General features: G+C 36.0%; 1 protein-coding gene, 1 non-coding gene and 1 pseudogene across 2 annotated transcripts; 2 read left to right on the top strand and 1 right to left on the bottom strand.

Moving 5' to 3' along the window:
• Window positions 1-8,528: 8,528 nt before the first annotated feature.
• LOC116092065 (olfactory receptor 1013-like) lies at window positions 8,529-9,464 on the top strand. The gene has a single exon (XM_031373422.1). It carries the CDS (start codon window positions 8,529-8,531, stop codon window positions 9,462-9,464), a length of 936 nt encoding a protein of 311 aa, XP_031229282.1.
• Window positions 9,465-14,949: 5,485 nt separating this feature from the next.
• On the bottom strand, window positions 14,950-15,877 carry LOC116092064 (annotated as a pseudogene).
• A 4,972-nt stretch (window positions 15,878-20,849) lies between these two features.
• On the top strand, window positions 20,850-20,953 carry LOC116092819. The gene has a single exon (XR_004119514.1). It is a non-coding gene; the product is annotated as a small nucleolar RNA U13 (small nucleolar RNA).
• The last annotated feature ends 5,392 nt before the right edge of the window (window positions 20,954-26,345 follow it).

The raw sequence follows: 26,345 nt of genomic DNA, 5'->3' as shown, positions 1-26,345 counted from the left end.
AAAAAAAGAACCTCTGGTATCACATTCCACTGCATATGCAAGCATATGAACACAGAAACAGAAACATACCACACACACAGAGAGAGAGAGAGAGAGAGAGAGAGAGAGAGAGAGAGAGAGAGAATGACAGACAGACAGACAGAAAAAAAGTATGCATGTGTTTGTTTCCTCAACTCATTACATAATTTTAAAATCATAACAATGGAATGAAATTTACCAATGAAAAAATGTTGTCCAACAGATAAATTTGCTAACACATTTTGTACGTTAAAAAAATTATAACCTATGCAGCATTTGGTAGAGTACATTTATTAAACATTGAATATATATCAGACATTCTATTCTAAAAAGAATTCCATCAGATTATCAAAATTATTTTATAAACAAAATGTATTTACTTTCATTTTCCAAATTGCTTATTTATAAATACATAGGTCCTAGGACTCAAAGTAGACAGAGCCATTAATCAAAACTATTTCTTCAGGAACATATCATCTCTGTCTCAAGCTGCTCATCTAAAAGAATTCCTGGATTCCAGATATTCTAGGAACCAAGGAGGAAAAACAGACACTAGGAATAGACCTCAATATAAAATGAGTATATGTTACTGAGATAAATGAAACCTTTGTAAATAAATGCAATAAAATCTGTTATAATCACTGTCATATTTAACTATGGGTTGGTAAAAGCAATGAGAATGATATTTTATGTGTGATCACTTGGTTCACCCAAAGAGAAAAGCATATTTCCATGTGTAGAAAGTGTGGAAAGTTGCCTGTGGGAAAAGATATTTCTAGGAAAAAAATTTAATTACCCTGTCATAGAAGGGAGAAATAAAAAGGAAGATGAAAGAAGATAAGAATTGTGGCACACCTGACTGGCATATCATGTGTATGAACAGTAGAAATTGAGTTACTTCAGATGACAGTGGATTTTTTTATTAACAGGCATAAAAATTGTACTAATCATTATTTTTTAACCTGAATAAATGTGGTAGTAGATGTTACGTGCTCAACCTTCAGAATATTGACACAAGATATTCATGCATTGGTCAGGCATGAACTTTATAACAAGACATATTTTTCCCCAAATCTTAGTTGTCTCCATGTCTTACTATGAAAAAAATGCAACATTGACCACTGATGTGAGAACAACAGCAAAGTATGTCAAAGTGATATAAATGTTAAGTAAACCAATGCATATTCACACAAAAGTGTTTTGTTGACGTTTATATAATTCTGAGAAGCAAAATAGACCCAGTGTTACAAATAAGATGGTAGTTATAATAAGAAGAAGCATTTTTAAAGAATATTCAATGACCCAATGACTACTAGTAATAGTAATTATATGGAAGAATTTAACGTATTTGGCATTGATGAAACATAATTATAACAATATAGAGTACTTAATATTACACAAATGATTGAAAAACTGTATAACTGCCCTATTTACTTCACTTTTTCCTGTTCTCCTTACATGATCATGTACCTACATACCTTTCTTGAGCCCGTTGGTTTAAGTTTTCTTGTTTCAAAACAATTATGAATTTTTGAGACTCAAATTTCATGATTCCTGAGTTAATTGGGTTTCCACAACAAAACGTATTTAGATCTACAACATGAGTGATCGCGTGTACACACACACACACACACACACACACACACACACACACAGAGTATTTACAATGTTTGTTGTTCAGTAATAGAGACCAGTGAGGCTTAGCAGTAACTTTGTGTTAAAGGTTAACATTTTTCTTCCTAGAGATATGCCTCTGAACAACCTCAACTAGAAAGCATAGAAAGCCATGACCATCTGCTGTCACACATTCCTTCACAGAGCACCTAACTTTCTCCCATTCTGGGAAAATATAAACTGAAATAATTGAGACTTTTCATTGCTTTGGCAGACATAGAAGCACCCCTTTCTGTCTATCACCCCAGGGTTTGTGAGATATTCACAACAGCTCAAAACTATGGAAAGTTCTTCTAAGTGAACATTCCTTTAGTTAGGAGTGCATCACTTAGCTCAGGCTTCTCTCCCTTCCATTAACATATATTAGGCTTTCTCATTATAAATAGAAGATAAGTTAAACCCTTGATTTTGGTCAGAGAAGTTTCATAAATTGCTAAACAGTAATGGATGGGTAGAAAAAAATGTAGTTTCACAGATCCCCACCTGTAACATAAAGCAAATAGCTCGAGTGATTATGGGAATGAAACAAAATTTATTTGTCAATGATACCTGTAGAAAACAACTTACCAAATTTTCAGCAGAAACCTCATTCTAGCATTCAAATCAGCTACTTCCAGATCTTTATAACAGCTATTTGATCCCAGAGGTTTTTTTATTCATGGAATTCCTCATGGTTTTGCAGCTCAGGGAAATTACAAGCAGGACAATTAATCAACAGTCTGTTGGTGATGATGGCTTAATTTTATTTAATGAGATAAAGAAAGATAGTCTATGGGGTATATTCACATTGTATTCTAATGCAATCTCTACACATTCTGTAATGTTTTAAATTCAAATAAATGCACGTAATTATTTGCATATTTGAGCATATATTTGTGTGGGCATCTTCATTTATACATGAAGATATTTGAATATTTATAAACTCATGTCCCTAGGAATACTTTCAGCATGATGTAGATCTGCAAATTCTTCCAAATCAATGGCCATCTTTTTTTTTTTTTATCTTGTTCTATGTCTCAAAAGATTTAACAGTGAGTGTGCTGACTGCTAGGTGTTGTCTCACTCTGTTTTCTTACTCATCCTCTCCTTCTGCCTATTTACAGAAATATAAATTTCTTTTAATCAGAACAACTGCATGGCTACAATACTCACATATCTTACCCAAGCCTCACAATTTGAAACATTTTCTAGTTTTCTTTTATTCCATTGTGAAAACATCCACCCACCTACCTTACTCTTTCTGGAAATATCAATCCAGTCACCTTCTTTTTTTAACATTAACCCATGTTTACTATAAACAATTTCCTTCTTTTATCTGTATGATAGTCTTTTATTTCTTAATACCATGAAGCATAATAGTATTAAATGAATTTACTATCTGTTGTGAGAATTCTCTCCCTTGTGAAAGGATGACTGAAGAATATCTAGCCCCTCTTCATGTGATCCCAATGATAAAAGAAAGTTCAGTTTCAAATTCACACTGGAGAACCATGAGTCTGGATTAGAAAAAATTGATACACAGTTAGTGATGGGAGTGTAGGTGACCCAGAAGCAACTACAATGAAAAGCTTTTGCTAAGCATACATGATCATATTTTATAGTTTCATAAATAGATCTTTTTTAAAAACATAGGCCTGACTAAAATAAAAACCTTGAAAAGCCCATTTATCTGATTGGTATGTACTTTCTGGAGTAGACTCATTCCCCTGTTACCAGTTTTTCTCAGCTGTCTATAGTTCTTTGTATAGACATGAGGCCCTATAAACTTTTCCCTGTCTAATTAAGTATGTCCATTGGTATCATCCTTGTTCAATTCATTTTTGATAGTCATGCTGGTAAGGCTTTATGGGTGATGCCTCTGATATTTCGTGTGCGTGCGGGCATGCGTGTGTGTGTGTGTGTGTGTGTGTGTGTTTTACTAATGATAAACTACATCCCAATTTTATTTATGTATTTAAATTCAGTTTATGTCCTGATCACAGCCCCCTTCCTCCCCTCTTCCCAGTTCCAACATCATAAATCATTCCTCAATGCTCTCTCACCTTCTTCTCAGAGGAGTCCCTCTTGGGTACCACCCCATCCTGGAGCATTTAATCCTAGTAAGTCTAGGTACATTCTCGCCCACCGAGGCCCGACCAGGCAGTCCAAAAGTAGTGGAGATGGGGATCCAATGGCAGGGAACAGAGACCAAGAGAGCCCCTGTTTCATTTGTTAAGGGAACCACTTGAACAACAAGCTGCACATTTGCTACAAATGTGTAGATGGTCTAGGTCTAGCTCAGTGATCCAGGCTCTGTGAGCCCCAATGGTCCTACATTAGGTGACTCTGTGGGTCTACTTGTGGTGTCATTGATCCCCCTGACTTGTTCACTTTTCTCCCCCACTCTTCCACAAGACACCTCGGGCTCTGCCTGATGTTTGTAAAAGATATAGATTCACTCACAATAACCTATGTGATATGTGTCTGGCTTTTAGTATCATTCAACCCCTCTTCTACAGTATTCCCTGAGCCTTAGGTGTGGAAGTGTTTTGTAGGTATAACCAATGGGGCTGGGCTCCATAGCTCTACATTTTAATCAGCATGGTATAATAACAGTAAGAGTACAAAAGTTGCATTCATGCTTGGCAGTAACTAACCACTCTCTAGCTGGATATAAGACTTGCTCAACAAGTGATAAAACATGCCTAGTCCTGGAGTCTTATCTAAGAAGTACTAATAAATTCATCATTACTGGAGGGGAACCTACATCCACTAATTAACATATTCCATAACCATAATCTAAACATTTGTTGTTATAACTACAGATAAGTATAGTCTTATTCTCTCATCAAGAGGACTTTTCAATTACTATAGAACTCTAAGGATACTATAGATATGTTATCACTTATAAACCAGACAGTACTATATGACCAACTAAATACATTCATTTATATAAGTTTTTGTAAAAAGCTGTTACAGAGATATTGCCTTTTATTCTTAGACCTTCAATAGATTCTCAGATGAAAATGGGGCATCATTTTTACAACCAACACCACCAAGGCTCAGGAATATTATAGGAGAGGAAGTAAAAGGAACATACCAGCTATAGGATGTGATTAGATATGGCAAATTGGAACCTCTGTGTATAAGAGAGATATACACTTGAACTCTCAGAAGCTGTAGCTCTTAGCATAAGACCTTTCCAAGATTAAGTCAGCCAACCTTTCAGCTTAGATAGCTGTGGCGGTTTGCAGGTCCTAGCTCTTAATGAGAAGCTATTAGCAGCAGACAACTGCTAGATGGAGAAAAGGCATCCTTCCTGAAGCTGTTCCCACTGGTACATTGCTTGTGTTAAGGTCAAGATAGCACAGCCATCCACATACACACAGCATTAATTAAATTGGGGGTTATTAAAAAAAAAGAAAAAAGTTTGAGACCAACATATGTTGAGAAGACATGTTGGAGGACGTACAGGAAGGAAATCGGCCAATGGATCTAATCATATGACCATATGAAATTTTCAAAAATAAAAAATTATCATACAGACAAACATGGCCAAAAGAAACAAAGGAATATCTATCTTGTAGTGAGTTCTAAAAAAAATTGTAAAATTATGAGACTTATCCACTGAGAGCTCCTATGACTTCCACCCTTCTTTTTTGTTTGTTTGTTTGTTTTGTTTTGTTGTGTTTTGTTTTTCGAGACAGGGTTTCTCTGTATGGCCCTGGCTGTTCTGAAACTCATTCTGTAGACCAGGCTGACCTCAAACTAAGAAATCCACCTGTGTCTGCCTCCCAAGTGTTGGGATTAAAGGCATGCGCCACCACTGCCCAGCAATGGCCTCCATCTTTAAAAGTACAGGGAAAAAGTGTTATGGTTATAGAAGAGACAGCCTTATAAGAGGCCAAGCTGTCACAGCCATTCAAAGTCCAGAAGTGCTGCCAGCTATACTGTGTATTCAGCTAAAGAGTCTGTCCCTTACTCTGACATTGACACTGCAGGATAAAGTCATTACGTAGGCAGACAGTAAAAGATCCCAGTAATGTGATTAATACAGTTCACTTGATGATACAAAAATATTGGAAAACTTGGAGAGACAACAAACAGAAATATCAACATGGAGGAAAATGTATAATGAAATATTTATATTTACATACATGAATATGCAAAGTATATATATACATATTATTAGATTATATAAATTAAGAGAGAAATAATTTATGATTGATTCATTTTCACCATCAAAACATAGTCAATAATTTTTCTCCATCATATTTAAGAATACCCAATTTATCAACATAGAGTTTTAATTGTCCTGTGGGTCCTTCCCTGCAGGCTGTGAAATCCTAAGGGCTTTCAGCAATCTATAACTCTGGGAATCCAGAAGCTGGCATAAAAGATTTAGGGTAAAAGATAGGCAGAGGTAAATTCGTATAAGATGTTTCTGGTGAAAACTAGGTAAGTTTTGTAAATTTCTATTCCTTTTTTTCTTTGTTTGTTTTAGATTTGTATTTGTAAAATCAGCACTATAGCCTTTTGATAAATCTATGTGGGTATATGCTGGAGAAAGTATCTTACATATCTTCAACCATTGATTTCCCCTTTTGAAACTGCTGATAGTTGACTAGAGAAGTAGAATTTTACACAATTAGAAACAAAAAATTAATTTGCAATAAAATAATTTTTAGGAGAAGTTAATAACTATACAAGGAAGGAGTCCAGGAACCATAACCAAAGGGACACCGTTTGAATATCTCAAGAGCAATTGAGATGGGGGAATAAAGGATGAATATTGAGGGTAATTTCCCTGGTTAGGCCACTGTGAAGATGACAGTTCAGAAGAAGTAGTGACAGAAAGGAAAAAAAGAATGTCAATGAAGCATAGAAGTAAGTCAAAAGGACAGAAGAAAAACAGCAAGTAAAAAAATCTAACCAACTGCAATATTTTAAATAAAAAGGCAATAAATGACACCATGTTCCAACCATTTAACAGTTAGATATGACAGGGATTTTGAATAACAATGCAGTAATGATTTTATCTGCAATGTTTCATTGTTTCTGTAACTATAGGAAGAAATTGTTATGATCTGCATTACAGAGGAAAATCAGGTTAGGACTACGTAAGTAAGCTATCTGAAATCATAATTCTAGAAATTCTTAGCATCAAAATTAAAACTGTTCACAGTTCATGTTTTTGAAAGTTATAATATTATAAAGGATAATTACACATTCAATTTTTAAGCATTTACAGCATTGTATTGAAATTCATGGCCCCTTATTGACTATCATTACCTGCACATAGGTACATACATATGTTGCTAAGTATAATTTGCACAGTCTGTAAAACAATACTTGTATATATGTTTTCAGGATTGAGCATTTGCTACTCAACAGACATCTGCTGTACTCTTCCCTAGGCAAGACTGTCTCTTCCACTCTCAGTATATCTTAATTGCCTCTAGTTCTTTTTGTAAGATTGAGGCCTCAAGTTTTCATGTCTATTTCTGTTTTCCTAGTACAGCTCATGTTTAGACAGACATGCTACTGACACTTTATAGGAGTATCTTCTGATTTTACTAGAAAACAATCTCACAGCAAACTCCCTGATCCTCTGGCTCTTACAGTTTTACTTTCCCTCTTTCACAATGTTCCCTAAACCTTAGGTGTGGAAATAACTTTCAGATGTATCCAGTGGGATTGGGCTCCACAAATCTGCAACTTGGGTTGGTTATTTTCTATCATGGTCTCCTTCCACTGCAAATAGAATTTTCGTTGTAGAGGGGTAAGGATAATACTTACCTCTAAATATGAAGGCAAATGTTTAGATTATTGCTAGGGAATATGTTAGGTTAGTAAAGTAATAGTTAGAGATTCTCCTCCAAGATCCAGTACTGCGCTAGCACTTAGTAGTTGGCTAGATTTCCAGTTTCAGGCATGATTTCTCTCTTGTTGAATAGATCAATTAGAGAGCTGTTGGTGTCCACTAAGTTGGGTTTGTCACCAGTGAACTCAAAGGTTATTATCTCATTCTTGTTGTCATTGTAATTTTATGTATATCGGTGATTTGCCTGCATGTATATCTCTTAACTACATATTATTGGAGGCCAGAAGAGGGTGTTGAATCTCTAGAAACTGAAGTTACAGATGATTTTCAGCTACTATGTGAATGGCTGAGAATCTAACCTTTGTCACCTGGAAGATCAGCAAGTGTTCCTAACTGTTAATCCATCTTTCCATCTCCTTTGATAAATGTAAATTTCTTTTTGACATGTTCATATAGTGCAACACACATGCCATTAGCATGTCCATAGAGGTCACTGACACTGACATCAAGTTTACTAAGATTTCTCATTTCCATGGAAATGATATGTTTTTTCAGTTTGATAAAAACCCATTTCAGTTGAAATTTGAAGAAACATTGTATTTTGTTTTTCAGTTTAGAAGCTTAACAAGTACTTGTTGTCTTTCAGTTAAATCTTGTAACCACTGTTGTGTCCCTCTTCCTACTCCTTGTGAATATTATTTTATGCTTTATACTCTACATCTCACAAATTGAATCCAGTTATACTTTAACTACTAGGGACCCTAGGCAATATCCAAATTTATTCCAAACATGATGCTTCTATTTTTCTGTTACGGGGATTTCAGAGGTAATGCAGCTACCCCATGTAGCTGTATTCTTATTACAGTTGTTGAAAATATGTTTAGACTTGGAGACCTCTATCACCTTCAAAAGAAATAGTGTTCACACTGGTGCTGATTACGTTACAGGAGCTTATCCAAAGCAAAAAATGACATTTCATACTAGTAGAGAAAACTAAGCTCTTCTGTACTCCTAGGTGCAAGCTCCTGGAGGCATGGAGAGGGGCAATCACACAGTGACTGGTTTCATCTTGCTGGGCTTCTCAACAGACCCAGTGATGCAGAAGATACTGTTTGTTGTGTTCCTTGGAGTATATTCACTGACATTACTAGGAAACACCACCCTCATCATATTGATCTGCAATGACTCCAGGCTCCACACACCCATGTATTTCTTCATTGGAAATCTGTCTTTTCTGGATCTCTGGTATTCCTCTGTCTATACTCCAAAGATCCTAGTGACCTGCATCTCTGAAGACAAAAGCATCTCCTTTGCTGGATGTCTGTCTCAATTCTTCTTCTCTGCTGGATTGGCCTATAGTGAATGCTACCTACTGGCTGCCATGGCTTATGATCGCTATACTGCCATCTCTAATCCCCTGCTTTATGCTCAAGCTATGTCAAGAAGGTTGTGCATCTGTTTGGTTTTATATTCCTATACAGGAGGATTTGTCAATGCAATAATATTAACTAGCAACACATTCACATTGGACTTTTGTGGTGACAGTGTTATTGATGATTTTTTCTGTGATGTTCCACCTCTGGTGAAGTTGGCATGTGATGTCAGGGAGAGTTACCAGTCTGTGCTGTACTTCCTCCTAGCTTCCAATGTCATTTCTCCCACTCTGCTCATCTTGACCTCCTATATCTTCATCATTGCTGCCATCCTGAGGATCCGATCCACCCAGGGCCGTCTCAAGGCCTTCTCCACCTGCTCCTCACACCTCATCTCTGTGACCTTATACTACGGCTCCATTCTCTACATCTACTCTCGTCCAAGTTCCAGTTACTCCTTGGAAAGGGATAAAATGGTCTCTACCTTTTATACTGTGTTATTCCCCATGTTGAACCCCATGATCTACAGTCTAAGGAATAAAGATGTAAAGGAAGCTCTGAGAAAACTCTTTAAGTTAGTTCATTCTGAAGTCTAAGTTGACAAACACTTAGCAAGCCAGGACTAAATGTTAACAAACTACTTGAGGACAAGGTTGAGAAACTGAGTATCAGAAGTCAAATTTCCATCTTCTTAAATTCCACCAAATATTTTGAATAAGATACATGGGATTTTCACTTAAAAGACTAATTTTTAATGTAACATGATGTAATATCTTCATGTGAGTATATAATGAACATTGTTCATGTTTACTTTTGACTAATGATTGAACTATACTCTATAGTATTGCTTACAGCCTCCTGTTAATATCAAAACTGTTTGGACTGGGTATTTGAATTGGGTGTGACAGAGGAAAGTATATAATACTTCCTCAAGAGACTGAAGTTTACTTTATGCTCCCTCTAATTGTCCTTGCATAATGCCTGGTATGCAGATGTGAAGAAAACATCACATGGAATTATAACAGATGGGGAATATAGCTTAATTTCTTCTGTCCAAATACTAGAAAGGATCCTTAAAAAACAATAATATGAATATGGGATGCCAAATTTTATTTTAAAGAAAGAGAAGAAGCAACATGTCTCTATGAGTCAGCAAACATCATAGAAAAGGGGAATAAGAAACTTGAAACTAATATACCCAATGTGGTATCTATAGCTACTTGTTAATTTTTCAAATTTTAATAAACTTAAAATATATTCATTTTACTAATCGTTGCCAGCCAAAACTCCAGCATGGACAGAGGATATAATCATAAAGTCTCACCATTAGCTGAGAAGCTATTGACAACTATAACTTCTAGGGGAGAAAGAATATGTTATCTTCAGGAATAAAGCCACTAAAAAGCTACTGCTATACTTCAGTAGAAGGGCCTACACTGAAACACATACAAGCAGTACTAAGTAGATTCAGCAACTTTAAAACAAAAATAGGGAGGTCATAAATAGGATAAGGAAAAGTTGTATGGTGGGTGGTATGTAGGGGAGGAATAAAACAGGAGAAAGTAGAGGTACATTTGAGGTTAAAATGCAGTGAGTGAGTTATGAAATTCCCAAAATGTATAAATGTCTAATCTCTGATACAGAAGCCTCTTATGCACAAACCCTCACTTCCATTTATACAAATGATTCTGAAAATACTTATTCCTAAATCAGTCATGTACTAATATTATTTCTTTCTTAACTAAAATTTTCTGCTTAAATGTGCTAGTTTTGAGATCATAGTGTTATTTAATTGATCTGAAAGTATATTTAGAATGTCTTAAAGTACTGCAGAGAAATTGCCCCAAGAGAGTTTCCCACACAACTCTTAAGATAACACCTAAAATGATTCCCTCCCAAAATCCCAGTAAATAACATATTTATTTATCCTTTAATGTAAGGTAAATATAGAAAGGATCTCAGCAGGTCCTCGTAAAACACACCAGCGTAGAGGTATTCTATCTAGTTTTTACCATTAGAGAGTTGAGGTATTGAGCTTATGAAGTCATAAGGAATTAGGCTCAGAGTTAGACATAGTTTTTGCAGTTTCAGCAATATGGTTAATCCACAGAGATATCTGGCAGCATCATAAACAACATTTGCAGACATTAATAATGGTAAAGATACTGGCTTTTGGCAAAGAATACAGGGAAAAGGCAATGTCTGGATGGACCAGGATAGATACAAAAAAGAAGAAACAATGGGCCCTACCTGTAAACTTTGCTGTTGTTGATTTATTTGTTAAGTCGTTATTTTCTGCTGATGTGTGTAATGTTAACATGTGATCTGTGGGAGGCTTCTGTGAAGTACCAGTCCTCCCTATGAGAAAACAAGCTGGTTAGAGTAACATACAACCAAAAGGATTCATGCTTTTCCAAAAATTTAGAGAAATTCTCAAAAATTTTTGCCTAGTATTAAAAGCATGTAAAAATAGTATGGTTTAAAAGATTGTACATACACCATTGGTGATTTATCACCTAATTATAGGTAACACCTACTAAAATATAATTATAAAATCTTCTTCACAAATCTGTATATCTCACCATTCTCAATCTTCAGCCAATAGCATGGCTTTGAATTGTTTAAATCAAACTTAATCACTAAAATGTTATAATTTCCCCCACATAAAATTCATGAGTAGCCAAGTAAATGATTTTTTTTTTAAATACAAAATAGAAAAGCAACACTCAAATGCTATAACAGGAACATTAAATGGTTTCTATCACACAACAGGGGAATAATGATAATTAAAATTCATTTGTCCAACATTTCATTGTTCAGAGTATCTCTTATTGAATTTAAGTGAAATTGATAAATATATAAGTATATATATGACTGAATGATTTAGAAAATATAATCAAGGCCCTAACAGGAGGAACAATGTTCATGTTTAAGACTGTATTGTCTTTGCTTCATTCCTGAAGGCATTCTTGCCACCATTGTTTCTCAGGCCACAGATCAGAGCATGATGATGACCACAGTGTAGAACAGAAGACCTGTGAGTTGTACCTTGGGTATTCTGAGCTTTTGGGCTGATATCCACTTATCAGTGAGTACATACCAGGCATGTCCTTTTGGGTCTTGTTTACTTCATTCAGGAAGATATTTTCTAGTTCCATCCATTTGCCTGCAAAATTCATGGTGTCTGTTTTTAATAGCTGAGTTGTAGAAAATGCATGTAAATGCATCACATTTTCTGTATCCATTCTTCCATTGAGGGGCATTTGGATTATTCTTAGCTTCTGGCTGTTATAAGTAAGGCTGCCCTTTTTGGAAATATATACAGGAGTTGTATATCTAAATCTTCAGGTAGAACTATTTCCAATTTTCTGAGGAACCACCAGATTGATTTCCAAAATTGTTGTACCAGCTTGAAATCCCACCAATAATGGAGGAATGTTCCTCTTTTCCATATCCTCCCCAGCCTCTGCTGTCACCTGAGTTTTTAATCTTAGCCATTGATTGGTGTGAGGTAGACTCTCAGGGTCATTTTGATTTACAGTTCCCTGATGACTAAAGATGTTGAATGAGATTCCTTAGTTGAGAATTCTGTTTAACTCTGTTCCCTATTTTTAATTCGGTTACTTCATTTCTGGAGTCTAACTTCTTAAGTTCTTTATATATTTTGTATATTAGCCCTCTATTGGATGCAGGGTGGTAAAGATCTTTTCCCAATCTGTAGGTTGCCGTTTTGTCCTATTGACAGTGTCCTATGCCTTACAGAATCTTTTCAGTTTCATGAAGTCCCATTTGTCAATTGTTTATCTTAGAGATTGAGCCCTTGATGATCTTTTCAGGAAATTTCCCCCTGTGCCAATGTGTTAGAGGCTCTTTCTCACTTTTTCTTCTGTTAGACACAGTGTTAGATTCTGTCAGATCTAGTTTTATGTGGAGGTCTACTTAGATTTGAGCTTTGTCCAAGGAGATAAATTGGATCAATTTGCATCCTTCTACATTCCGACTACCAGGGGAACCAAAGTAAACTCACAGATGCCAGAGATGTGAGAAGCTTCCAGGATATAATGGGAATGACTTTAGCTAAAATGCCCAACATCATGGAAACAGAACCTAGAGACCACCTCCAGTAGATAGACATTGCCCTCAGTTGAGGGATGGGGCCATCCACACATCTCAAAAATTTTAACCACATATTGTTACCAACTAAAGGAAATTCAGGGACAAAAATTGGAGCAGAGATTGAAGGAAAGGCCATCTAGAGACCACCCAACCTTGGGATGCATCCCATGTACAGACACCAAACCCTGACACCATTGCTGATGCCAAGATATGCTTGTAGACAGGGGCTTGGTGTGTCTATTCTGTGAGAGGCTATGCCAGCACCTGACTAAGACAGATACAGATACTCACAGCCATATCGAGTCTGGGTATCCCTATAGAAGAGTTAGGGGAAGGACTGAAGGAGCTGAAGGAGATTATAATGTCGGAGGAAGAACAACATTATGAACAAAAACTCCCTCAGAGCTCTCAGGGACTAAACTACTAACCAAAGAGTATACATAGGCCAGTTGTGCCTCTGCTACATAAGTAGCAGAGGACTGCATTATCTGGCATCAGTGAGAATGTGTTTGGTCCTGTGGAGGTTTGATACCCTAGAGAAAAGTGATATGCTAGAGTGGTGAGGTTGGAGTGGGTGGGTGAGTAAGAAGGCACCCCATTAGATACAACAGGGAATGGGAGAGGAAGGGGATTTGGTGGAGGGGGGACTGGGAAGGGGAACAACATTCCAAACTGTAAATAAATAAAATAATTAATAAAAAAGAAAAGAAAAAATGGACCATGAGATATTATACAAAATTTTCTGCCTCATACTTGCAGTTTCTCATAAATTTTTTATGAGAAGTAGTTTTTGACCTCTACAAAGCCCAGTGGATTTGATGCTATACTCTGTGTAGAGGTGTGTGTGTGTATATGTGTGTGTGTGTGTGTGTGTGTGTGTGTGTGTGTGTGTGTGTGTATGTGTGTGTGTGTGTATGTGTATAAAATAAAATTCTGTTAGTGGTGAGGAAAAATGGAATCTAAAGAAAGTTGAATGCATCTGGAAAGTATTATTTGAAATGAAGTAATCTTACCTCAGAAAAAAAATATTACATGTTCTCCCATATATGAATTCCAGCTTTCTATGACAGTGTTCATTCCTACACACACTCACACACACACACACACACACACAAGAATAAGCTTTGAAATCAGAAGTGAAGATAATAGGACAGAGGTATGGAGGAAGGAAAGAACACACTAAGGATGGTGGTGAACATGGGTCTTCAGGGAGGAACACAAGCTATAGCAGAGGGATAGAAAAAAGGGGGAAAAAGAATCAAGGAAAAACAAATTTTGATGGAAAATGCCATAATAAAACTTAATACTTAGTGTGATAATTAAATAATAAATGGGGTTAGGAAGAAAATTGGGTAAGTAAATAGGATTTGAATTTAAATTCTTAAATCTCACATAGACTTAAGTGCATGTTCTATGTGTTTCTGTTCCTATGATAAAGTCAGATGCTGGCAATTCCTGTACACTTACAAAATGAGCAACAGAAAAAGCCCATTTCAAAAAGATGGAAACAGAGTTTGTACACATCCATCTGCAGACCTTGGCATTTTTGTGCTGTGGGAACTAACACACACACACACACACACACGCACACACTCACACACAAACACACAGTATAAATAAACAAACTAACACAAGTATATTTGTGCCACTAAAGTGTTGTATATGATGACAATTTATTCATACATACATTTGAATAATTATTAAAATATGAAAAATAAAAAAATTGAAAACAGTAGGCTATTGGGTGGGGAAGAGAATTATTGTAATTTTATAAAAAAGTTAATAGTATCTTATTGTCTCAAGAAATACAATTTAACATATAGAAAACACAGACCTCTGTATGCACATTAAGAGATTACCTTTATATCCCTAGTATACTTTTTTTCTGATAATACCAGCTAAGAACAATTGCATGAAGATCAACATTTTTAAATTAAATTAAATTGCTTTGCCTGTTTTTTTTCTTCATGACAACTTGACTGTGTCTAACATTTTTTTCAAGGCATCCTTGACATCTTTATTTCGTAAACTGTAGATCAAAGGGTTCAGCATTGGAATCACTACAGTGTAGAACACTGACACCACTTTGTCCCTCTCCAGGGCATAACTTGTGCTCGGACGGGAGTAAATGAAGAGAATTGAACCATAATACAAAGTGACAGCTGTCAGATGGGAACCACATGTGGAGAAGGCCTTGAGGCGGCCCTGGGATCTTCAGGATGGCTGCAATGATGAAGAGGTAGGAAGCCAAAATGAGCACAGTGGGAGTGATGACATTAGAAGCCAATATGAAATAGAGCACAGCCTGGTAGCTCTCTTTCACATCACACGCCAACTTCACAAGAGGAGGCAGATCACAGAAGAAGTCATCAATGATATTGTCTCGACAGAAGCTCAGGGTAAATGTCTCACTGGTGATAAGCGTGGAGTTTGCAAAGCCACCAAGGTAGGATGCTACCACAAGACTGGCACATAACCTTGGGGACATAGCCTGGGAGTAAAGCAAGGGATTGGAGATGGCCACATAACGATCATAAGCCATGGCAGCCAGTAGGTAGCATTCGCTGTATGCCAGTCCAGCAGAAAAGAAGAACTGAGCCAGGCATCCAGCAAAGGAGATGCTTTTATCTTCAGAGATGCATGTTATGAGGATTTTGGGGGCATAGACAGAAGAATACCAGAGATCCATGAATGACAGGTTTCCAATGAAGAAATACATGGGTGTGTGGAGACGGGAATCAGCACAGATGAGAGAAATTAGGGTGATATTCCCTAGCAGACTAATGATGTAAATAGTGAGGAATATGAAAAAGAGTACCTGCTGTAATACCATGTCTCCTGTGAATCCTAAAAGGATGAACTCTGTAACTTCAGTAACATTTTCCTCATCCATGATTTTGTGTATTTATGGTGCTTTCTGTGAAAAGATTAAATTAGGGTTGAAATTTTTCACTAAATATTTTTTCCATTATTTGTCATCTACAAGCTAGAAAGTAAAAACACTGGACCATAAACATCATTTATTATAAAATGTACAAATACTGAATTGGTCTCATTCTTACAAATGCCAAATTATCCACACATTGCTCAGGGAGGTCAGTTACTAAATAGATAATAGTTCATGTCACTTACATTTTCAACCTAATGTGTCTATCTTTATGAACTATGCCTTCTCTTTTTATTTAAAATCTTTTATTCTTTACTTTGGATATCATAAGACATTGATAGTTTCAGAAACAAATAAAAGTACGCCATAGAAGACTTCAGAAATTAAAATAACTGCTGGTGATATCTGAAAAACATGCTATTTATTTTTCTTTTAGTATCCAAAAACAAAAATAAAAGATTTTTAAATGACTTTATTCACATTTCTACACGATAATTATTAACTATTTTTCATTGATGCTTTAAGCTACACTTAAATTCTGGCAGATGTAGTGTAGTAAGATTTAACTGTGCACTCTAAAATGCTTAGTTCCTTAGGCTTGCCTATCCCAAGAAAGTGAGATTGATTCTCATAGAACAGAAGGACAGTTTATTAGAGAACCATTTGTTAGACTGTGTAAAGACAGGACAAAAATAAAGACTAATTTAATGAAAATAAGGTTTATTGATAAGAATTCTGATTTTCTGGAATGTGATGACTAACTTTCCTTTATCTCACTAACTAGATTCATTTTGAACCCTTTTGGCAAATCTTTTCTTTTTTACTATTTAATTTTAGCTTTATTAGCATTTATTAATTATGCATATTAATGGAATACTATGCTATATGATATTTCAATAATCACACATACTGTGAACTATTCCAATACAGGCTCTTTCTCTCCAACCATCCTACATAAACTCAAGTAGTCACTATTTTACATGCAAGATAAATTGTTTTTAATTTCCACTTATAACTGTATACTTTCAGTGTCTATCCTCTATTCCTGGCTTATTTCAATTACTATAATACTCTCCAGTTCTGATCTGTGAAAATGGTAGGACACCATCTTTTATGGCTGAATAAAATTCTATAACTTTGTAACAATGAATAGTACCACAGTAAGTGTGTGCATGCAAGTATCTTTTTGATATGGGTATACACACAGGAGATAAAATATTGGATCTTAAGACATATTCCTTTAAAGTTTATCAATGGTTTTCCATACTATTCTCTATAATAGAAATAGTGTTACATTCCTAACAACAATGCACGACAGTAATTTTATTGCACATTTCTACTGGTATTTGTTTCATATTAAGTCAACTAAAACATTTCATATTAGCCTTTTAACTAGGGTAAAATTATATATCATGAAGGCTTGTATATTTACTTCTGTATTTGCTAGTGGTATTGAATATTGTCTGCAGTAGAACAAAGGAGATTCCAGATTCCAGAGATTAAATTCATACCTGTATAGACAACTACTCTGCAGCACAAATACTAGAAGTATCCACTGGATGAAGAATAGCCTCTTTAATTAGTGGTGTTGAAAACGTCATGTGCATAGTATTAAATCTTGACCAACAAAACCTACCCAGTACACAGATAAATTCTTAATGAAATATACTTAAATGTAAAACCCTAAATCCATTAATTTATTTAAGAAAATCAGGGGGAACCCTTCAAGACTTTAGAAAGGGAAATTATTTTTATAATGATAAAAGCACAGGAAACAAAAGAAAATAAACAAATGAGATTGCACATAACTAAGAAGCTTTTATGCAGTTAAGGGGACAGCAAATAGGAAGAAGAGACAAACTTCAGAACGGGATAAAACAAGTAAATATGCAAGGTGAACTATCCAGAGCATACTCAATTTTATCAATAAATATAAAAATTAGCTGATAAAAACTAGCAAATTATCTGAATTGTGCACTGCTCTTCCTTACATGGACCGATTGTTTGGGAATCCCATGCTCTACATGAGAACACTAGCTTGAATAAATGAGTCAATTTCTCTTTAAGCTATTTTATTTTCTATTATATTATTCTAACTGTATCTTAGAGTATAATTTAAAGTTAAGTAGTATATAGAGGCTCATGAATGCATTCCAAGCACTTGGAAGTCTGAGGGAATAGTCTGAGGCCAACCTAAGTGCTGGGCCACATTGTCTGCAGAAGAACCTTTCTCAAACAAAAACTCAATTCACTATACCCATAAAATGGAATCATCCTAATGCTCATTAAAGATTCATGGACAAGAAGATGTGGCATACAAACAGAACACAATGCAGCTTTAAAAAAAAAAAGAAACAATACCAAGGCTCAGAGAACATTACAGAGTGCATAAAGAATAAAAGAACCTATGGATGAGTAGCGACATGAAATTTCAATTTCTGGACATGGCATGGCTGCTCCATTCATGAATTCACAGCAGTGGTCATTATCTGAATTTGACCTACATATCAACAAGCCAGCAAAAATCATTGTATAAATGGGTAGGATATAGTCCCCACCCTGCACCAAGAAGGCATTGACAATGGATAATTTTAGAGAAGAGAGAAACATTTGATTTTTGAGGCCATCCAGTGGATGGCCCTAACCTATGCATATATACAAGCATCACTGAACTTGTTTTCAAAAGTGTGTGTGTGTGTGTGTGTGTGTAAATATGTACATTTATTTCCAACTCTTGAGGAATAAATTTATTTATACACTGCTTACCAGTAAAAAATAAATGTTTCCACAATCATGAAAATTTTACCTCATAATGTTCCTAATTAAGCTACAAAATGGTCTTTACTGGCTAATGGCTGGGTATAATTATGTAAAACCTATGATAATAAAAACATATACAATACACTGATCAACCTATCAATTTTACCAAAAATGTTTTTTTAAAGCCTAAATGGCAGCTATGTGAAGAGACCTCAGCTTTCCATTATGTATAATCACAGCAAGAAAACCTCATTATATTTTGTGAAGTAGAATTCTACTGTGGATTGTTTACATTAAGAATCATTTTATCTCTTGACTGTATCATAATTTATAGACTATTACCTTTGACTTATTAAATATAATACTTACTTGCATGAAAATAAACTGTCACTTAATCTTTATTTAAACTGGAATTCAGCATTTCCTGCAATAACTCAAAAAAAAAAAAAAACTCTTCTCATAGAAACTCTCTTTCCAGTGACAGTGGTTCCAGGAGATCATATAAGCCTGAGTTCCCCTTTGGGAAATGTTGCTAAAGAAAAGATCTCCATTTGCTATTCTGGTGCCAAGTGACCAATTACAGTACTCAGTCGTATTTCTAGAACAAGGTGAGGAAACAGAGATCAAGCAAGTAATTAAAAGTACCAAGTATTTTAAAAGAAAAGCTTTTATAAACCATGAGCTACTTAGAGTCACTGTCTTCAGTGGTATATCCACTGGAGAGTTCCTCAGTTTACAAAGGCAATATTTTCTCCCTGCTTGTGTAGAAAGCTGTAGTTAAACTGAGTAGGCCCAAAAACAAAAACCAAAGAAATGACATTAAGATGGGAACCTCTAGTAAAGAAAGGGTTGGTGTGGGTTAGGACGGAGGCAAAAAAGGATGGGACAGGTGGGTGACCAGTATAATTTATATATGCACAAAATGTCAGTGCATAAAATTATAAAAATATATTAATTTTAAAAAGAAACCACAAAATAGTATCTATATTATGCTAAAAATACAGTAGAAATGATTCTAGTCCATATAAAAATTGTATCAATGATGAAAGGAAAAAGCATCTGTAAAGTTCAGATTATGCACGTTTGTATGTATGTATGTGAGAGAGAGAAAGAGAGAGAACTGTTATAAATCTTAAGTCGCAAGTACAAATAGTAGCACAGGAGGAAGAAACCCTTAAAGAAATTGTTTGCTTCTTTTTAAATTTTATTTTAATGATTTAGAAAATTCATGCATAAGTATTATATTTACAACATTCTCAGACCATCTCCCTGTCAAATTCCTCCTGTGTCAATAATGGGTACAGCAGTTGACATTTGAACCTAGATAGGTCCCATCCCAAACAGCTACAGGTAATCAATGTCTTCTGAGAGACAAAGAATCAATTTCTCCAGGTTCTTGCTTCTTGAAGGTAATCCAATCCCAAGTGGTCAGCCATCTTGCTGAAAGCAATTTATAGATTCAATGCAATCCCCATCAAAATTCCAACTCAAATCTTCATAGAGTTAGAAAGAGCAATTTGCAAATCCATCTGAGATAACAAAAAATAAATAAATAAACCCAGGGTAGCTAAAACTATTCTCACCAATAAAAGAACTTCTTGGGGAAATCACCATCCCTGACCTCAAGCTATACTATAGAGCAATAGTGATAAAAACTCCATGATATTCTTACAGAGACAGTCAGGAAGATCAATGGAATAGAACTGAAGAATCAGAAATGAACCCACACACTTATGGCTACCACCAACCAAGGAGTGCACATGGATGGAGCCATGGCTCCAGCCAAATATTTAGCAGAGGATGGCCTTGTTAGGTATCAATGGGAGAAGAGGCCCTTGGTCCTGTGAAGTCCCAATGCCACTGTGTAGGGGAATGCAAAGGCTGGGAGGCTGGAGTATGTTGGATGTGGGGGCACATCCTCATAGAAGCAGGAGGAGGGGGAATGGGATAGGGAGGTTCTGGGGGGAAATCGGGGAAGGGGACAATATATGAAGTGTAAATAAGTAAAATATCCAATGAAAATGACTAAGTATAAAAAAGAAAAAAACTAGAAATAGAGAAATATAGGTAAATCATACTATATACACAAACTGAGAGGAAAAATAAACAATGATCATCTCATCGCCTACAACAAAATCCACCACCCCTTCATGTTAAAAGACTTGGAAAGATCAGGGAAACAAGGTGTGTACCTAAACATAATAAAAACAATATATGGATCCTTTCTGGTTCATAAACCATGATGATTGGGTGTTCACATCATTGTGTGACATGTGCTGCCCATAAACTTTGTTGCGATGTAGGCACATTACCCATTTGACGTGAAAGAAAAAAAAAAAAAAACATATGGCAAGCCAATAACCAACTTCAAATTAAATGATGAGAAAGTTAAAGCAATCCAATTAAAATCATGGACAAGACAAGGATGTCTACTGCTTCCCTATATAGTGCTTGAATATAGTACCTGAAGTTCCATCCAGAGCAATAAGTCAACTAAAGGAGATAAAGGGATACAAATTAGAAAGGGAAAAGTCAAAGTATCTCTCTATTTGCAGATGATATGATAGTATACATAAGCAACCCAAAACTTCTATCAGAAAACTTCAGCCAAGTGGCTGGATAGAAATTTAACTCATAGAAATCATTACCCTTTCGTTATACAAATGATAACTGGACCAAGAATTAAATTAGGGAAATAATACTCTTAAAAATAGCCACAAATAATATAAAATATTTTGGTGTGACTCTAACAAAGCAAGTAACAAGAACTTTAAATCCCTGAAGAAATAAATTTAAGAAAATATTAGTAGATGGAAAGATCTCCCATGCTCATGGATCAGTAGAATTAACAACATGATAATGGCCATCTTAAACAAAAGCAGTTTACAAATTTAATTCAATTCCCATAAAAATTCTAACACAATTTTTATCTTGAAAGAACAATTCTCAACATCATATGGAAAAACAAAAATCCCAGAATAGCCAAATCAATCCTGAACAATAAAAGAACTTCTGGAGGAATCACCATCTTTGAACTTAAACTGTACTAATGAGCAATCAGGATTAAAACCTGCATTGTATTGGCACAAAAACAGACACATTGACCAATGAAATAGAAGTGAAGACTAGAAATATACGCACATACCTATGGACACTTGATTTTGACAACGAAATGAAAAACATACAATGGGAAAAAAAGCATCATAGGTAAATTGTGATGTCAGCATGTAGAAAAAATGGATGTCTGCATATAGAAAAAATGAAAATAGGTCCATATTTACCCTACTGCACAAAACTCAAGTCTGGGTGGATCAAGGACCTCCATATAAAACTGGACACAACATAGGACAAAAAATGGGAAATAGCCTTGAATGTGTTGGTACAGGAAACAATTTCCAGAACAAAATACCAAGAGCTCACGCTTTAATTTCAACAATTGCTAAAGGACCATGTGAAACTGAAAAGTGTCTGTAAGGTAAAAAAACACTGTCAATAGGACAAAGTGCTAGCCTACAGAATGAGAAAATATCTTCACTAACCCTACATCCAGCAGAGGGCTAATATCCAAAATATATAAAGAACTTGAGAATTTAGACCCCAACAGACCACATAACCCAATTTAAAAATGAGAAGCAGAGCTAAACAGAGCATTCTCAACAGAGTAATCTAGGATGGCTAAGAAGCACTTATAGAAATGTGGAAATATAGAATTAAGGAAATACAGCATCCTTAGTCATCAGGGAAATGCAAATCAAACAACTCTGGGATTCCACCTTATAACAATCCAAATGACTAGCATTCAAAACTTAAGCTAAAGGACATACTGGCAAGGATGTGAAGAAAAAGGTATATTATTTCATTGCGGATGGGATTGTGAACTTGTACAACCACTCTGGAAATCAATTGAATTGTTTCTCAGAAACCTGGGAATAGTTCAAAATCAAGTCCCAGCTCGGTCTTACCACTCTTGGTCATATACCCATAAGACGCTCCACTAGAGCACAAGGACACATGCTCCTCGATGCACATAGCAGTCTTATTTGAAATAATCAGAAACTAGAAGCAACTCCAATGTCCCTGAACTGGAAAATGAATACAGCCAATGTGGTTCATTTACACAATAGAATACTATTCAGCTATTCAAGATAAAGACATAGTGAATTTTGCAGGCAAATGGATGGAACTAGAAAATATCATCCTGAGTGAGGAAACCCAGACCCAAAATTACCTGCATAATATGTACTCACTGATATGTGGATATAAGCCATAAAGTACAGAATACCCATGATATACCCCACAGACCCTAAGAAGTTAAACAAGGAAGAAGACCCAAGTAAGGATGCCTGAATACCACTTAGAAGAGGGAACAAAATAGACACGGAAGATAGAGGGAGGGAGGAAAGTAGGTGGGGGGGAAGGGAAGAGGAATAGGAGGGTAGGATTGGGTGTAGGAAGAGACAAGAAAGAGACTGAGAAGGTCAGGAGAATGAATGGAAATCTGCAGATGCCTGGGAAGAGGGAGTTAGAGGGAATTTCTAAGCAGTCCCTGATACTTGTGAGGAAGGAAGCTCTAAGGAATCAATGGGGGTAACCTTAGCCCACATGCCTAAGCATGGAGATGTGCAACACGAACAGGCCTTCTCCTATAGCCAGGCAGAACCCCCAGTGAAGAGATAAGAACACCAACCCATCCAGAAAAGTTTCAAACTCCAATTTTTCCAGTCTAAAAGAAACTCAGAGACAAAGAGCAGAAACTGAAGGAAATACCAACCAATAACTGGGTCAACTGTAGACCCTTCCCAAGTGCAAGCACCAATCCCTGACATAAATGATACTCCATTATGTTTGCAGAAAGGAGCCTAGCATAACTTCTGAGAGGCTCTACTCATCAACTACCTGAAACAGATGCAGATAACCACAGCCAAACATTAAAAGGATATTGGAGTCCCTTATGGAAGAGGTGGGAGAAGGATTCAATGCCTGAAGGAAAGCAGAACTCTACAGGAAGACCAACAGTGTCAACTAACCTATACCCGTGGGAGCTCTCAAAGACTGACCCAACAAACAAAGATCATACAAGGGTTACACCAAGGACCCTGGCACATATGCAGCACAGAGCTACCTTGTCCTGCCTCATCAGTAGAGGATAAATATAATCCTGCAGAGACTTTATGATCCACGGTCAGAGATATCCTGGAAGCCACACCCTCTCATATGAGAAAGGGAGGTGTTTGGGAGAGGGACTGAGTGTGGAAGGGAGCTGGAGGTTGAATATGGCTCCAGCTGCACATATGGCAGAGGATGGCCTTGTCAGGAATCAATGGAAGGGGAAGTCCTTGGTCCTATGAAGGCTTAATAGATGCCTTCATCTAGGGGAACTGAGGGCAGAGAGGTGGGAGTGGCTGGGTGAGTGGAGGAACACCCTCATAGAACCAGGAGGAGGTAGGATGGGATAGGGGGTTTCTGGGAAAGGGGAACTGGGAAAAGGTATAACATTTGAAATGTAAATAAAGAAAATATGAAAGGAGGAAAGAAAGAAAGAAAGAAAGAAAGAAAGAAAGAAAGAAAGAAAGAAAGGAAGGAAGGAAGGAAGAAAGAAAGAAAGGAAGGGGGGAAGAAGGGGAGGGAGGGAGAGGAAGGAAGGGAGGGAGGGAGGAGGAGGAGGAGAAGGAGGAGGAAGGAAAGAAAGAAAGAAAGGAAGGAAGGAAGGAAGGAAGGAAGGAAGGAAGAAAGAAAGAAAGAAAGAAAGAAAGAAAGAAAGAAAGAAAGAAAGAAAGAAAGAAAGAAAGAAAGAAAGAAAAGACTCAGCCAACAAAAGGGAAACCATGCTTGGTACTAGAAACCTACTCAATGTTAGTTAATTTATGGTTATTTGAGTATAGTATGCAATCACTAATTTGCCAAACTAGCATAATCCCTAAAAGCAACTTGTTAATATTTATCATTATGCATGCAGATATGTTTAATCTTTACTGGTCATAGAAGTAACTTCTATTTTCATCGGACAAAAATAAGCACAGAAAATCACAACCAATCCAACTGCAGAGTGCAGTACCCAGTCCCAATGCAAATGTGTACAAAACACCTCCACATCTAAGGTTCAGGAAATATTCCAGAAAATGGAATTCAAGAATTCAAGAGCCAGCGGATCTAGTAGCTTTCTGTGAAATTATGTTTCCTACTAACATCAGAAGCTAAACTTGTAAAGTCTCATCAACATGACCACCCAAATGTACTTTAAACAAGAATAACACCAATAATCATGCCAAGCTGAATAGGGAAAAGCCCATGAGGCCTCAATCTTACATGGAGCATTATAAGGAAATCATGGAGGAAATCTGGAAGCAGGAAAGGTGATCTTCCCCAGGAAAGAGCACATCAGCCCAGTGCCCAATGCTTAGCCCTGAAAACATATATACTGGTAGCATTATATGGAATGAGCAGGTTATATTTAGAATATATAGATATATCTTATGATTAGAACCATTAGGCTTAAGGATGTTCAGTCCCCTGCTTTTGTTCCTTGTCCTAATGCAGCCTCATTCTTAGCAAGAAAGCACTTCATAAATATTCATTGAGTTGTTATTAATTAATTAACATTCTGAAAATCAAAGAGCAGTAGATATGGATATATAAATACAGGTATAGATTATAGATTTTAAGTTATTATACATGCATGTAATAACAATTAAGTTTAACTGGGCCATGAACTTAGAGGAGAGGGGGAGGAATAAATGGATAGAGAAAAAGGAAAGGAGAATTATTGTATTATAATCTCAGAAAATGAAATGCCTTAGAAAAATAAGGGGCATACAAGTTGGATTTTAGAAGGGGTAGATAAGAAGTAGAAGTTTGAAGAGGATATTCATCTTTTACCTACGCCTTTCAATGTACTTTGGGACTTTTAGTAAGAGGCACAGAATAATATATTACCCATGTAGCTGAGATTAAAGTTTGGCATTTGTAATATTATTTTTACTATCTTATATAACATTGTTTTATTATAAACCACTGAACATATCCCAGCTTCATTGAGTAGGTGGTTACTTTCCTGGAGAATTCTTACCATCTTGTGGTGATGGATAGCAATGTCTATGGTCAGCAACTTAATCCATGTGATAGACAAGAAGTTATGTCTTCCAATACATGAGTTACATGCTGCTCTAAATACTTCCAGAGAATGAACCCATGTCAAGATCTCTGTAACCAAGAATCTCCCAGTTTGTACCACTTATTATATTGTAAAATCTGCATGTGTTTCAGCTTGAAACTTGCCCTGTGTGACCCCCAAAAGTCCTAGGAAACCAAGCCCCCTACTTTTGTTTCCTGCCCTAAAGACCTTACTCTTAGCAAGTACTTCATGAATATTTATTGAGTTGTTACTAACTAGTTAACATTCAGAAAATAAAAAAAGCAAACAGATCAAACTCTGTGATTGGTGCTAATCATTTTATTGGTGTCCATCTTAAAAATGTATTCAGATATATGCTTGCTAAAAAAAAAATGTAGAAGGAATCCTGGATACTGTTAAAGACCTTGGCTGTTACGGAAACCAGAGGTCTGAGCTCTAATGATTTATCAGTTAGTTTTGAATATTATATTATCAATATGTGTACTGTGAACATGCATTTTTATTATATGTTACTTTTTCATGTTTTAAAATGAAATAGAATTACATCACTTTCCTCCTCCTTTTATATCCTTCAGTTCCTCC

The sequence above is a fragment of the Mastomys coucha genome, unplaced genomic scaffold (assembly GCF_008632895.1).
Source record: "Mastomys coucha isolate ucsf_1 unplaced genomic scaffold, UCSF_Mcou_1 pScaffold15, whole genome shotgun sequence".
Taxonomy (NCBI): Eukaryota; Metazoa; Chordata; class Mammalia; order Rodentia; family Muridae; genus Mastomys; species Mastomys coucha.
The sequence above is the reverse complement of the archived record's forward strand: the minus strand, read 5'-3'. Positions and strand labels throughout refer to the sequence as shown.